This window comes from Sarcophilus harrisii, chromosome 5 (genome assembly GCF_902635505.1).
Source record: "Sarcophilus harrisii chromosome 5, mSarHar1.11, whole genome shotgun sequence".
NCBI lineage: Eukaryota > Metazoa > Chordata > Mammalia > Dasyuromorphia > Dasyuridae > Sarcophilus > Sarcophilus harrisii.
The window spans coordinates 12,934,623-12,949,691 of NC_045430.1; the positions used below are offsets into that span (position 1 = coordinate 12,934,623).

The 15,069-nt window shown below is 49.9% G+C and overlaps 1 protein-coding gene across 3 annotated transcripts in view; it reads left to right on the top strand.

Moving 5' to 3' along the window:
- CSNK1E (casein kinase 1 epsilon) overlaps positions 1-15,069 on the top strand; it is a 70,946-nt gene that overhangs the window by 9,594 nt on the left and 46,283 nt on the right. For all 3 annotated transcript variants that reach the window (XM_031939874.1, XM_031939873.1, XM_031939875.1), the window contains exon 2: positions 12,922-13,009. In XM_031939874.1, the coding sequence (XP_031795734.1) occupies positions 12,934-13,009 (76 nt within the window). In that variant the 5' untranslated portion in view covers positions 12,922-12,933. The remainder of the gene's footprint in view (positions 1-12,921; positions 13,010-15,069) is intronic.

The following is a 15,069-nucleotide window of genomic DNA, read 5'->3' on the forward strand; positions in this document are numbered from 1 at the left end:
TCGGGACTGGGAAGGGAGACTGGAACACGGAATGTCAGGATTGGGAGGGACCACAGAACCTAGAACGCCAGAACCCAAAGGGGCCAGCTGGTGTTTGTAAACATGCAGTATCCTTAGAACTTGAAACGTCTAATGCGGGAGGTCACGTGGTCCAACCTCCGCACTCCACAGATAAGACGGAGTCCGGAGGACTGACGTCACGGGTCAGCCAGGTCAGCGACAGAGCCTTCCTTTCCCAGAGTTCTCTATCCTCTCTGATGTTCCCCCTCTGGGAAGGAGGCAGATGGCCCAGCCCAGAGTGTTTGTGGGTCTCCAGAGAGCTTGGGAGAATCTCATTAAAGCCCCCAGTACCACAGGTCCCCAGAGGGGAGGGAGACTAGCTAGCGGGGGGGGGGGGAACCCGGGGTTCTTCCAAAGCTGGGAGGGCTTCCTGGGGAGCTTCATTCTTTGAGTCAAATCCCTGGGGTCCTGGGGCCCTGCAGAGAGGAGAGGAGGGGAGATTGAGGTGGGGAAGGGCGACCTGCAGGACCCTTGAGCCTGGAAGGAACCTCAGACAAAGTCTCTCACTCTATGACCTTACCTCCCCCTCTCCCCCCACACCGTCCCAATCTGCAGCATCCCTGAAATGTAGAATCTGTTTGCATCCCTCTAGTGATGGGGAGCTCTTTCCCTCTCTCAGGCAGCTCTAAACATGAGGGAGTTTTCCCTTTAGAATACGCCAAAATCTGTCTCTACAAATGGGAGGGATGGCAGGGAATCTGGGCTGTCTGGGGGGAGCTGTGTGGGGGGAGGAAAACCAGCAAGCCCTCCCCACCCCCAGCCCGGCTCTGCCGGGGTCCCTCTGCGGCTCCCCAACTTCCCCCGGATTCCCTCCGCCGCCCACACCCAGAAGAATGTTTTGTTGAGCGCTTGGTATTTTCTGGATCTCGGGATTTGGGATTTGTCAGCGGGGAGGGGGGGACACAAAGATTCCTGCAGCGGCCCGGCGAGGCTCCCGGAGTAGGCGGCAGGAATTTCTGGCTCTTCTTGTTAACTAGAGGCGTGCCCTTCTGGGGCGCCTCAGTTTCCTCCTCTGTTGCACCAGAGGATCTGGCTCTAAAGCTCCCTGCGGAGGCTTGGTTTGTGTGACACTGTAGAAGTCATTTCACTCCCCGGGCCTCAGTTTCCCCATCTGTAAATTTAGGAATCAATGACATCTAAGGTCAGTTCTAGAATCAAGGGTTTTTTAAGCGGAGGTCCATGAACTCAGTTTCCCTTTTAGAAATCTTTTCATCACTGTCTTTCATTATAATGAGTATTTTTTGTAATCCTATATATTTTATTATATGCATTTAAAAACATGATTCTGAGGAGTTTGTAGATTTCCCCAGACTGCTGTCAGAGCCATTTGGCCCAAACCTTTCATTTTCCATGTGGGGAAACTGAGGCACAAAGTGATGTAGAGGCTTGCTCGTGAGCATGAGATGACCTCTAAGAATCAATCTAGCATTTTATCTCTGATTGCACCATCTGAAGTCGCTGGTGCTCAGTTTCCCCATTTGTAAAGTGAGGGAGATAGAATAAATGATCTTTGAGATTAGTTCTAGAATCGAGAATCATTTTATTATTTATCATTTTATAATTTTTTATATGAGCATATAAACTTTCTGAACCACATTGGGAGAGGAAAATTGGAACAAAAGGAAAAACCACGAGAGGAAAAAAACAACAGAAAAAAGAGAACAAAAAGCGAGGGTTTTTAAGCTGAGGCCCACGAACTTGCTTTTCTTTTTAGAAATATTTTCATCACCGTCTTTCATTATAATGAGTCTTTTATAATCCTGTGTATTATTGGGTATAATCCTGTATAGAACTGTATAATCCTGTGTATTATATGTATTTAAAAACACAATTCTGAGGAGTTCCTAAGTTTTATCAGATTGACTGCTAAGAGGTCAAGAACTCTTGAGAAGTCCATGAAAGGGGGCCGGGGGTAGAACGCTGGCTCTGGAGTTGAGTTCAAATCCAGCCTCAGACACTGAACACTTTCTAGCTGTGTGACTCTGAGCCAGTCCCTTAACCTCAAATCCCCCCCCCCAAAAAAGAAGAGGTTGGGAAATAACCATATGCAGCAGCAAGTATTTATTAAGCACTTCCTCCGTGCAGGGGCCTGCCCTGGCCCTTGTGGCAGGTACATGGAGGCAGGCTGTGGTGAGGGGTTCTGACACAGGCCTCTAGGAAAGTGGTGGGAGAGCCCGAGGATTTCCCAGCAGGCTTCCTAGGGCAGGGGCTGCAGAGGAGCTGGCCAGGTGAACCCAGGGAGGAGCATCCCGGGACGGGGCAGGGCCTGGCCCATAGGGGCGAGCGCACCAGTGGGAAGGCCCTGATGGAAGCAGGATGTGTTTATGAAGGGAGGGCCCCAGTCTGGATTCCTAGATGGCGGGACCTTGGCTCCTGCTGTCACCCACAAGTACGTCTGCTTTAATTTGGAGCTTTGCCCGCAATTGTGCAAACGCCATCATCTTAATAAGCCTCCTGGAGCCTTTCATCCCTAGATCTCCAAGCACGCTGGGGAGCCTTAATTAGCCAGCTCTTCCTCCTGAGCTCTGGAAGAAGGGGTTATTAGCGTTCCCATTCTGCAGATGAAGGCGGCCCAGCTCCCAGGGAAGTGATTGATCCAGGGGCATGCGGCTTGCCAGCACAGAGGCCAGGAATAGAAGCTGGCTCTTGAGAGGCTGGACTCAGGCGCTTGGTCATCAACATCCTGGTTCCTGCTTCTTCCCAAGCCGCACCTTGGCAGAGTACCAAGCCTTTAATAAGACCAGAGGGGGTCCCGGGTGCAGTCACCTCCAGGTCCAATCAGTTCTCTCCTTTGGCCTTTGTTCCGGCCCTCGGGCCCTCAGAGAGTCTGGGGCAGGGAGGGAGGCCGGCCTCCAGGGAGGCTGCAGGAGAAGCTGCCAGGCTGGGAGGTCAGCCTTCCCACCCCAGCTCTGGGTACCAAAGCCCGACGAGCACAAAGGCTGAGAGCCCCACACTCCTGGAGGCACTGGGGGGAGACGCAGGGGCTGGAAGCTGCCGAGGGGCCTGTGGTGTAGTGCAGGGAACCCTGGGCCTGTCTCTGAGGCTTGCTTTGGGCCAGAGCAGGAGAGGCCCAGGGAGGGGCTGGGTGGTCTCGGAGGCCTCTGTCAGGCCTGATTTTATGAGCTGGTGCTTTGTGACCCGGGGGATGTGGGTCAAGTCACTTCATCTGTAGAATGAGGAAGTGTATTAGGCAGCCTCAGATCACTTTTGGCTGAGCCCATGGCCTACAGTAGAGAGATTTGTGTGAGTGTATACATGTGTCTAGATATGTATATATACAGATGTGTTTGTATATATATGTGTGTGTTATATCTTTAGTTCTCTCTTCCTGCTCCTCCTCCTCCTTCTCCTTCTCCTCTTTTTCCTTCTCCTTTCTTTATCTTCTTTCTTTCTCTCTCTCTTTCTTCTCCCTTTTTCTTTCTTTCTCTCCCTCTTTCTTTCTTCTCCCTTTTTCTTTCTTTCTTCTCCTTTCTTCTTTCTTCTTCATCTTCTTTCTTTCTTTCTCTCTCTCATTCTTTCTTCTCCCTTTTTCTTTCTTTCTCTCTCTTTCTTCTCCCTCTTTCTTTCTTCTTCTTTCTTCTTCTTCATCTTCTTTCTTTTTCTTTTTTTTCTTCTCCTTTTTTCTTTCTTTTTCTTTTTTCTTCTCCTTTTTTCTTTTCTTCTTCTTCTTCTTCTTCTTCTTCTTCTTCTTCTTCTTCTTCTTCTTCTCCTCCTCCTCCTCCTTCTCCTTTTTTCTTCTTTCTCATTTTCTTTCTTTCTTCTTTCTCTTCTTTCCTTCCTTCCATTCTTCTTCTTCTTTTTCTTCTTCATCTTCTTTCTTTCTTTCTTTCTTTTTCTCTTTTTTCTTCTTTCTTCTTCTTTCTTCTTCTTCTTCTTCTTCTTCTTCTTCTTCTTCTTCTTCGTCTTCTTCTTCTTCTTCTTTCTTCCTTCTTCCTTCTTCTTTCTTCTCCTTTTCTCTCTTTTAATAGAAAATCCAGACCAAAGACTATGTATGTGTGTGTGCTTAAACATTTGCATACATACATACAAACACATTCTATATATATACACAATACACATACAAATATCTGGCTAGTAGCCAGATATTTTGTATGTGTATTGTGTATACCCATATATAGACCCATATTTGAGCTGAGCTTTGTAGGCTGAGGACAAAAGGCATGCCTTCCAGACCCTGACAAAAGCTGGTACAGAAAAGAGGCAGAAAGTTTCAATAACTTAGGGAATACTGAGTGAGAGAAGGGGAGTGATGAGCAATAATAATTTGAAAATAATAATTATAGGCAGCATGTATATAGTGCTTTACAAATATGATCTCATTTGATCCCCATAATAGCCCTTGGAGATGGTTGCTATTATTATTATTATACTCATTTTGCAAATGAGGAAACTGAGACGTGGAGAGGTTGTGACTTACCCAGGATCACACGCTAGTAAGTGACTTTGAACATCCAAAGCATACTTTTAGAGGTTTAGGATAACTGTGTCTCTGAGATACTGCCCACCTTATTGAAAACCTATTCATCCCAGAACAAAGCTTTGTTTGCCTCCCCCCCCCCCCCCCCCCCCCCCCCCCCCCCCCCCCCCCCCCCCCCCCCCCCCCCCCCCCGCCCCACCCCAGTGGGAGCTTTTCCATCCTGCCCCATCCGGTCAGATGATAGCTTCTCAAATGGCCCATAATTCCCATGCAGCTTTTTCCACTCTCTGGATGAGCAGTCCATTTCAGATGGGTCGATTTCAAGGCCTATGACTTCTGTCTAAGGAACTCCATAGGACTTCTAGGGAGCTAAGTTCTTTTATAGCTTTTTTGTAAAAAAAAAAAAAAAAAAAAAATTTATTATGAACCTGACAGTCACCCACAGGTAAAACATTTCCATATCTAAAGGGAGAAAAGAGTCTGAATACTTACGAGACACTGCATTTCTGCTACATACAGTTGTTAAACTAATAATTTAAAGTTTGTAAAATATTTAAAATTAAAAATAATTTTAAATCTTTTACATTTAAAATATTTTGAGAATCTTTTACATTTAAAACAATTTAAAAATCTTTTGCATTTAAATAACTTGAGAATCTTTTACATTTAAAATAATTTTAAAATCTTTTACATTTAAATAATTTGAGAATCTTCTACATCTAACATAATTTAAAAATCTTTTAATTTAAAATAATTTGAGAATATTTACATTTAAAATAATTTTAAATTCACAAGGGACTATCGTTGGGATTATTAATCCTGCTTTCTATAAGAAGAAGCTGAGAACCAACAAGTAAGACCTGGTATGGACAAGTCACTTTGTTGGATTCTGTGTACCTCATTAAGCTAAGTGTCACAGCTAAAAAGCAGGACTTGAATCCAGATCTCCCAATTTGAAGTCTAGAGAGGATCTTTTTCAGAACTCAATTCAAGCACTATCTTCCATCTAAGACTTTCCCTGAGTTTCTGGGCTGCTAGTATGTTCTCCCACACATTATTTTGTGGCCTGTGGCACCATATTGGATTTCGGGGAAGAGAGATTGGGTACAAAGTTGGGAGCCTGAGGAACTAGGAGGATGGTGTTGTCTTTGACAGCCATAGGGAAGGAGGAAAGACAGTTGAAGGCATGAGATTGAAGGTCAGCAGAGAGGTTAGGGAAGGCTCGGTAGATCTGATAAACATCAGCACATGGATGGTAATTAGACCCATTGGAGTTGATGAGATCACCCAGTGAAATAGCATTGAGGGAGGAGGGCAGAGGGCCGGCACAGAACCCTGAGGATGTGATCTGGAGGCGGATCCAGCCAGGAACACAGAGAAGGAAGGAGAAGAACCAGCTGTCTCCAAACCTAGAGAGAAGGGAGAATGAAGGAGGTGAAAAGCAACTTCAAAGAGAAAGAGAATGGAGAAACTGGATTTGGCCATTGGGGATTTGAGAGAGTTTAGGTGGAACCCTGGGATTGTGCACTTAGTAAGGGGTTAAGAAGAGATTGAGGGAAAGGGTGAAGGGATCTATTGTAATCATCCTTTTCGAAGAGTTTAGTCATAAAACATTTCCATATATAAAGGGAGAAAAGAGTCTAAATATATATGTACGAGACATTGAATTTCTGCTACATATAGTTATTAAACTAATAATTGGAAATGAAAACGTTTCCTGTTTAAAATAATTTTTAAATCTTTTACACTTGAAATAATTTTAGAATATTTTAAATTGAAACTATTTCCCATATTTAATGAAATAATTACATTTAAAATCCGTTTACATTTGAGATCCAGAAGAGATCCATAGCTAAGCAGGGATGGAAGGATCAGGGGACAGGGGAGAAGAGAGCTTGTTGGTGGGCAGTAGGGAAGGAGCCAGTAGAGAGGGAGAGATTGAAAATAAGGGAAAGTGGGGGTGATCTGTTGGAGAAGACCGGATGGAAGGGAGTGTCCCTTGAGAAGGGAGGGGGGAAGGCCACCTCATTAAGTGAGACAAGGAGGAGGAGACAATGGCAGAAGGAACACTCAAGTGCTATGAGATGGGAAGAGGGGAGAAGAAAGGGCTCAAGGGGAAGAACCTTCTCAGCTGAGAGGGAAGACAGAGAGGATGGCGGAGCCATCTTGGATTCCTTGAGTAGTACACATATGGCGCTTAATAAGTGCTCACTGACAGTAGGGACTCCATAGTAAGTCCTTAATATATATTGGTGATTGATCCATCTTAGAAGTCTTATAGTTGAACCCCCTCCCTTTAGAGTTGGTTGGGGGAGGCGGGGCTTGTACCAGTGTCTGATTGGGAGTCTGGAAGCGCTGAGTTCGAATGCTGACCCACATGTTTACAGGTTGTGTATACCTGGGAATGTTTCTGTCTGAATTTCTCATCTGTAAATTAGGAATGATAATAGCACCTGCTATTATAATTGTTATTGTTGTTATGGAAGAGGAAACCGAGGTCCTTCTACCCCAAAAGGGGAAGTGACTTTTCTAAGGTCACACAGGTGGTTAATGGCAGGCCCAGGTCGCGGAACCCGAAAGTCAGCATTCCTTCCATGACACCACCGCGCTCCTCTCCCTATGCGGGCCCAGCTTCCCTCCGGTTTGTTGGCTAATTCCATGATGAATAAGCCAGTTGGGAGCGGGTTTCAGATTTCCGCGTTTATTCCCTTCCCCACCTTTGTGGAAGGAGACCGGATGGGGGAGGGGAAGGCTGTGTTTCACTTTCTCTTTGAGTATTTAGGAATAAGCACAGATTGCGAATCCCTCCTGGGTCGGTCCATGAACCGGGCTCAGTGCTGGGCTCCGAGGGGCCAGTGGGAGTGTTTATTAAGCGCCTACTGTGTACACCAGGCGCGTGGAGATAGGGAATCGATCAACAAGTGTTTAATAAGCAACTTTGGTGTGCGGGGCGGCGAGGCGGAAAGCCCCCCCTTTTGTCCCCTCCCCCGCCTCCGGAGGGGAATGCCCCCCCCCCCGTCTGGGGGGGGGGTGTGCGGGAGGGAGATCTCTGGCCTGAGAGATGCGCACAGCCCCAGGCCAGGGAGAAAGCGAACCCGGGGGGAGACGGAGTCCTCCGAGAGCCGGGACTCGGCGCTGCGCCGCGGGAGCTGACCAGTTCCCGGTTCCCGGGGAGGGCGGCGCCCGGGCGGGGCCGAGGCCCGGGCTGGGGTCCCCAGGGGGTCTCGGGTGAGGTCGAGGCCGGCCGGCCGTCCTGGCCGAGCCCCGAGCCCGAAGCCGGGCAGTGTCCCTTTAAACGGGCGAGGGAGGGGGCGAGCTGTGCAGGATGACATCAGTGGGTTTGGCCAGCGGGCTCAATGGAAAGTCAATGAGCGAGCGAGGGAGGGGGAGCGGCGCAGCCCCACGCGGAGGCCGGAGGGGCGGGGGGAGGAGGGGGAGGGGAGACAAGAAGGAGGAGGAGGGAGGGGGCAGCAGCTGGGAGAGAGGCAGGCGGGCGGGCAGCGGGCGGGCAGCGGGCGGGCGGGCAGGCTAGCAGGCGGGCGGGCGGGCAGGCAGGCAGGCTAGCAGCTCCGGGCTGCGAGCTGGGTGTAGCTTCACCTCCCCTCCTTCCCCAGCCCAATCCTCCTGCATCCTCCAGCCCTCGGACGCCTGGGTCCCTGGCAGCGCCCGGAGCAGGAGCTGGGCACCGGCCCCTTCCCCGGGGGTAAATTTGGGGCCGGGGGGCCCCTGGGGGAAGGGGGGGAAAGGGCGCCCCTGGCCCTTTGTTTTTCTGGGAGACGGGGGGGCGGGAGGGATGGGGTGGGGGGTGGGGAGGGAGGGGGAGGACAAACCCCCACACCACAGCCCACACGCAAACACTCACCCAGGCCGGTGGGTGGTGAAGGGGGCGCCCCGAGAAAAAGGGTTTTGGGGTTTTGGAATGTTTGGGCCCGGGGGGTGGGGTTTCCCGCAGGGGGAAGTCTTTTGGGTTTTGTTTGCCGCCATGGAGTTTAAAGGGTGGGATTTGGAGAGATGGGGGTAGGCCGGATTGGGAGAGGGAGGGGACCCGGTTGGGGAAGGTGGTGTAGTGTGGGTTGGTTTTGGGGGGGGGAGGGGTATGGGGAGGGAGTGAAATGTTTTTTGTTTGTACCCCCTTGTTTTTATTTTTTAAAAATTACCTTTTTTTTTTTTTTTTTGTTTTGGACCCGTTTCGGTGGTTGTTTCTTTTTGTTTTTGTTTCTTTTTTGGTTTCTGTTTTTTTTCTGTTTCTTTTCTTTCTTTTTTTTTTCTTTCTTTTTTCCCTTTCCCTTTTTTTTTTCCCCCCCCTTTGTTTTTTTTTTTTTTTTCTTGTTTTTTTTGCTCTTTTTTTCTTCCCCTTTTTTCCAGGAGGGGGGATGGGGTGGGGGGGAAGATTTTTTCATTTAAAAAAGTGTTGGTGGTTTTGGATGGATGTGTGTGTGTTGGGGGGGGGGGAGACTTGGGAAAGTTTGGATAAAAAGGCCCAGAAAGGTTTTTTTGTGGAAAAGGGAGGGGGGGGGGCAGTGAAATGACTTCTTTGGATTTCCTCTTTTCTCTGAGTGTGTGGCGTCTGTGATGTGCATATATATACATATATGTGTGTGTATATATATATATATATATATATATAGAGAGAGAGAGAGAGAGAGAGAGAGAGAGAGAGACAGGCTTTTGAGTGTATGTATGTGTACAAAGATATTTATATAGAGAATATTTATTCATATCTAGAGAATTGACTCCCTTGCAATATCCAGGGCCTCCAAGTGGGGTGAGCCCCCTTCCCCCAACAGACTTTCCCCCTGGCTCGCTCTTTTGAAGTAATTCAGATCAAATAGAAGGACTGATTGGAAGGGGTGGGGGAGAGAAACAAGGAAGAAAAGGAATCATGAATGTTGTTTTAAAAATGCCTGCTTTGGTTTATTCTCTGTCTTTCATCTCTAGGGTGTAGCTTCTTCCCACCCTCCACTCCCCCCACCCATTAAAACATTGTGTGAATCTAAAGAAATGGATGGGGGGTGGGCAGAGGGGATGTTGGAGGGGAACTGGGGGATTCTGGGGGATTATTTTATAGAGAGAGAACACCCATTTTTTTTCTTTCTTTCTTTCTTTCTTTCTTTCTTTCTTTCTTTCTTTCTTTCTTTCTTTCTTTCTTTCTTTCTTTCTTTCTTTCTTTCTCTTCTGGTCTGGTCTCTCCTGGCCCCCTTCCCCACATGAAGAGAGTCAGAGTGTTGGAGTAAAAAGCTCGAGTTATCTCTTTATCAAAGGCTTCTCCTCTTTCCAAAGGCACATTCCGTCCTCCCACAGTCTCCACCGTGTAGCCGGGGAGCACTCATCCTCCTCGGATTTTTTTATTTTTGATTGCAGGGCCAGGGGTAGATGGGGGCGCTTCTCAGGCCCCTGGGGACCCTCGTGGAGCATGTGAGGAGAGGAACCCTGGGCGGGGCTGGGGGGAGGAGGTGGGGGGGTCCGCTTCTCCCTCAGATCAATTTCTCCTCGGGTCCCATGGTCCCTCCCTCTGCCTTGCCTCCTGACAGCTCTGGAGGAGTGTGGGGGGTATTTATGTAAGAGGGCCAGACAAGCTCTGTGTCTATTTACCTAACCCGGCGTGGGTATTTATGTAATATAGGATGAGGGCGGATTTATTGGCACCAGCCTATGAGTGCCCAGGCCCGGATGTGTGGTCCCCGGCTGGCACACGCCAAAAACGTACGTCAGGAGCGTGTGTGAGTGAGTGGAGGTTCGCTGTGCATCCGTACTTTTCTCCCTTTGGAGTGTACATACTTGGGAAAGAGGGGCTGGGCTCGCCTCCTGCGAGCACACGCTTGTGCAGTGCTATGCTCATGGTGTCCTTTGTAAACATTTATCCGGAGCCTCCATGACAGTTTTGAAGAGGGGGGGCATGTGGTGGGCGGCAGACTTAGGAGAAGGCCAGGATTGCCCCTGGATTTTGAGCTGGAAGAGCTCCTCTGGGCTGCCCCATTCATTTTACACAAGTGGAAACTGAGCCTGAGAGAATGGAGGCTTTGGCCCAGCTCACGCTCCTGAGACCAGCCGCTTCCTGCATGGAGACCGAGAGTAGGTCGTCATTTCTCAGGGTCCCGACTTGTCCAGGGTGAGGTCAGGCCGGTCTGTGCCATGTCGGGGAGACAGCACGGGGCAGTGGGAAGGGCGAGTCTGGAGGGAGCAGATTCCACTCCTCCATCTGTATAATCCTGCAGAGGTCACTTCACCTGTGTCTCCATTCCCTCATCTGCAAAATGGGCATGTGCTCGTCTCAAAGGGTGGTCGTGAAGTCACAAGGAGATGGGAAACATGGCAAACCTAAAAACTTTATGGGAATGTCAGGTCTGTTGTTCAAACAGCAGTCCAGGTCGTTTTGTGGCGGTTTGAAGGTTTACCCAGTTCTTTCCTCAAAATGTCCACTGTGGACACTGAATTAGTCTTGGTTTTTAGGTGAGGAGGCCAGACCTAGAAAGAGGTCACCAACTGACTCTGCTCTAGAATAACCTCTGGTCAGTGACTTGACCAGGGACTGGACGTTGGGACTGATGTGCCCGTCTTGTCTCGTGCCTCCTTGGCACTGAGTTTTGTTCTGTCTCAGAGTGAGAGCCTGCCCAGGGAGATGGGAAAAGGAGGAAGGAAAAGGAGGTTGACCTGGCTTTCTGTGTTTTCCTGTGTGATTCTGGACAAATTTCTTCCCACTCCTAGGCTCCTCATTGGCAAAAATGAGCAGATATTTCGAGATCTGATGTTCTAGGACTCCTTTTCTGTCCCTGTTCTTCCATGTAGGGAAGAGAGATTCTTCTAGGGTGGTCCCTAAGTCCACACAATTCAAGTCTCCAAAGAGCTCTTGGACAGGAAAGATGGCGGCCTGGGAAGTGGGACTGGATTGAGATCTTGGTTCATAGACCAGGGATGTTTTTGTGTAATGGTCTTGGGACCTCGGGAGCTTCAGGGCACCTCAGAAGGAAAAGAATCAAAATGGATGTCCTCCCTATCCAATCTCCCACAAACTCCCCTATTTCTGAACTCCAGAGACTCTCGCTCAGCCCCCTACCCATCTTATTTATCTCTGATGGGATGTGATGAGCCTTTCAGGGAACCTTCTGTCCTAGACCTTAAAAGGTACCCCAAAGGTACCTTTGGGGTGTAGGTAAAGGGGGTAGCTAATTTCACAGTCAGAGGACATGAATTCAAATGCTGACCTACCTACCATTTATTGACCATATGACCTTGGGCCAAAAGGGTCTCGCAGGTCCTTCAACTCCTGGTATCTTTTCAAGCCTCGGGCCCTCTGAGACCCTGTCTCTGGTCTCCTGAGATATCAGAGGGTGTTGTTGGGAGGGATTCCCCAACCCCTTTTTAAAGGGGGTAGTCACAGGAAGGGGCTGAGTATTGAAGACCAGATCTTTTCAGGAGTTCAGGGGGATCTCTACCCTCAATGATAGCAAGCCTTTCCCCCACTTCTAGGGCAGAGGGAAAGACAGCGCCTTGTGGTGTAGTGAAGACGCTTTTGGATTTGAATTTAGGAAAAACATGGGTTCAAATGATCGCTCAGCTGCCCCCTGATTCTATGAGAAAGTCACTTAATTTCTGAGCTTGTTTCATGTGGAAAACAAGGAGGTAGATAAGATGCCTTCTGAAATCTCCATTATGAGATCCGTGAACCCTTGAGCAAGTAAGACACTGTACAATGGAAGGGCTTGGCCAAGGAGTCCCCTCAGGTCTTTCCCATTTCTGGACCTAAGATCCAGACATGGGGATTGAGAAGGGATTTGGGGGCAAAGCAGGAGGAATGTTCTCTGAGCAGGTCAGGGTGACACTCCGCCGGATAGAGACGGCCCAGTGTCTGTGACCTCATGGTCCATAGCTGTCCCTAAATGTCCCCAAGATGAGCTGGGAATGGGCCAGAGAAGACTGATTGTCTTTCCTCTAATGGACTCCCCCAAAACCAAGAGTGGGTCATCTATTCTTGTCTCTTTTCTCCCCAAAATCCCCTCTTTTCTCTACCCAGTGAGTTGAAATTGAATGGTGGTCACTTCCTTAACTTATTCATTGTTGGGCCATTGGGCAGCCACCCTGAGACTGGCCTCTCGCCTAGAGCCAACGAATGGCTAGTTCCTAGTGGGTGCCCAGTCTGAATGGTCCCTTCCCTGTCTCTTCTTCTGTCCCTTCCCATGACCAGGGTATGGGTACCTGGCAGGCTGAACGCCCAGGTGTCTCTGGGCACCGAGAAAAAAGGTGGGAGAGGGAGCAAACCTTTCCCTTTCTCTTCCAGAAAAAAAGTCACACCCATTGCTCACCTGGGGTTCCTGAGAGACACCCTCTTCTTTTTTCCTGGCCTTTAGGGATGGGTGGGGTCCCATGGGAAGGGCACCCTGCTCTGGCTTCCTCTGGAGTCCTGTTCTACACCTGACCTGGGTTTCCCCATTTCTCCTTTCTTGCAGGGAAACTAAACCATGGAGCTTCGTGTGGGGAACAAATACAGGTTGGGCAGAAAAATTGGCAGCGGCTCCTTTGGGGACATCTACTTAGGTAAGTGCTCTGGTTTCTGGGTCTCCTGGTGAGGACTTGGGAGGGGATCTGTCCCCGGAGGCAGAGCGGCACCTCCAGGGCTGTGACCTGGGCCTTTGGACCCCCAGCTTTAATGTCTGTGCAATGAGGTGACAAACCCATTCCAAAAGTGTTCGCCCGGGCTATTTGTGTGGGGCTATTTGTGTCGGACCCGTGGCCGAGACCCCGAGCTGGTCAGCCCACTCTGACAGAGCCATGTCCTTTTGGGCCCTTGGAGGACAAAGGACAGTCACCAATCCCATCTCATAGCATTGTTAAGATCTGAGCGCTTGGAAGGTTGGAAGGTGCGGTAGAAGGCCAAGCAGAGAGCTCCCTGGTTAGATGGCAGAAACCCCGGCTTCCAATCCCACTTTCTAACCGGGCGACACTGGACAAACTCCTTTTCCCCTCTGGGTCTCAGTTTGCTCATCCGTAGAAATTAAGGGACCTTTGAATCCCAAGCTTCCACCTTAACTCTCTGGTCCTCTGTCCAGGCGCTGGAGCCAGATGCTCTTTGGAGAGGTCCCGGCCCCGGGGGCGCACATGCGCTCTGGGGTGGGGCCGTGACTCCTCCCCCGCCCCCTCCTCCCGGCCGGGGCGTTTGACCCTTCGCGAGCCCTCTCGCTGAAGGTGGTTTGTCCCTGTTGCCGCTGCCACGGCAGCAGCGGGAGATATTTTTAGCTCAGATTACCAGCTGGGGTGACCCAGGTTTCCAGGCCGGGCCGTGGGAACAGGCTCCAGGCGGGTTCGGATCACCCGCCTGCCCTTCACCCCCTTGGAAGAGACTGCTCACTGAAACCGAGCGGAGATGGGGCAGCTTCTGGCCCGAGGCAGCCTCCTCCGGGCCTCCCCACCCCCTTCCCTGCCGGGAGCCCTCCCTGCAATCCGACCCCCCTGAGTCGGCGTCCTCCCTGGGTCCTGTGTCCAAAGTGACGCAGGCTCCCCCATGCGCAGAGCGCCTGGTCCCGGAGCTCGGGGACCTCCCTGCCCGGAAACGCTTCCTGTTGAAAGTTTCAGCTTGCCCTGGTTATTTTTATTTTATTTTTTCACTGAGAATTATGTCTTTCTTCCTGGCTCACTGCCAATCCCCCTCCAGCGAGGAGCGGGGAGCTCGGTGTGTGCAGGATACCCAGAATCCCCAAACCTCCAGAGAGCCCGGCGGCTCAGAGACCCTCCCAGCCGGCAGAAATCTCCATTCCGCCATCCCTGGCGAGGGGAGAGCCAGCCGGTGGTGGGGAGCCCACTTCCCCCAAAGGCAGTTCCATTTGTGGACAGCTTCCTGTTTGGGGTCAGAGGGATGGGGGAGGGAGCAAGCTGCTGAGGAGAGCTGACACAGATCCCTACTCACCCTCTGGATTTTTCTGAGCTTGATCTCCTGTGTATTTTATCTTACCAGATATTCATTCATTCATTTACTCATTTGGTTGCTTGTTTGTTGATCTATTTATTTATTTACTCGTTTGCTCATTTATTTATTTATTTATTTATTTATTTTATTTTGGTGAGGGAGTGGAGAGGCGGTTGGCCATCTAAGAGTTAAGAAGGTCTGGATTCAGATCTTGCCTCTGACGCATACTGACTGGGCATTCACTTAAACTTTCCTGGCTGTCCGCCCGGAAGTAAAAAGAGCTGTCAGTTTGCATCAGTGGAGGGAGTTTTCCATATTGGGAGTTCCCTATAGTAATGAAATCATAAACAGGACAGGTCTGGACTGAAAAACATTCCTTTCAGGTGGTGACCTCAGGGCGGGAGCTGGGGGGGCCGTTACCCTGTCCCTGCACCTAAGGAGCCATCTGAGAGTGAGCTGAGAGTGAAGGGATTTGGCCCCCAGGTGGAATTTGAACACAGACCTTCCTACCTCCTGGGATAATAGATGCTGAGCTGGGAGAGAACTTCGAGGTCCCCCTCTAAATTCACCTCATTTTACAAGGGAGGAAATAGGCCCAGAGTTAGAGCTAGCAGCTGTCTGAGCTGGGATTCGAACCCAAGTGTATCTGACTCCAAGTCTGTGTTCTCTCCGCCATAGCCTCTGAGGCTCTGAG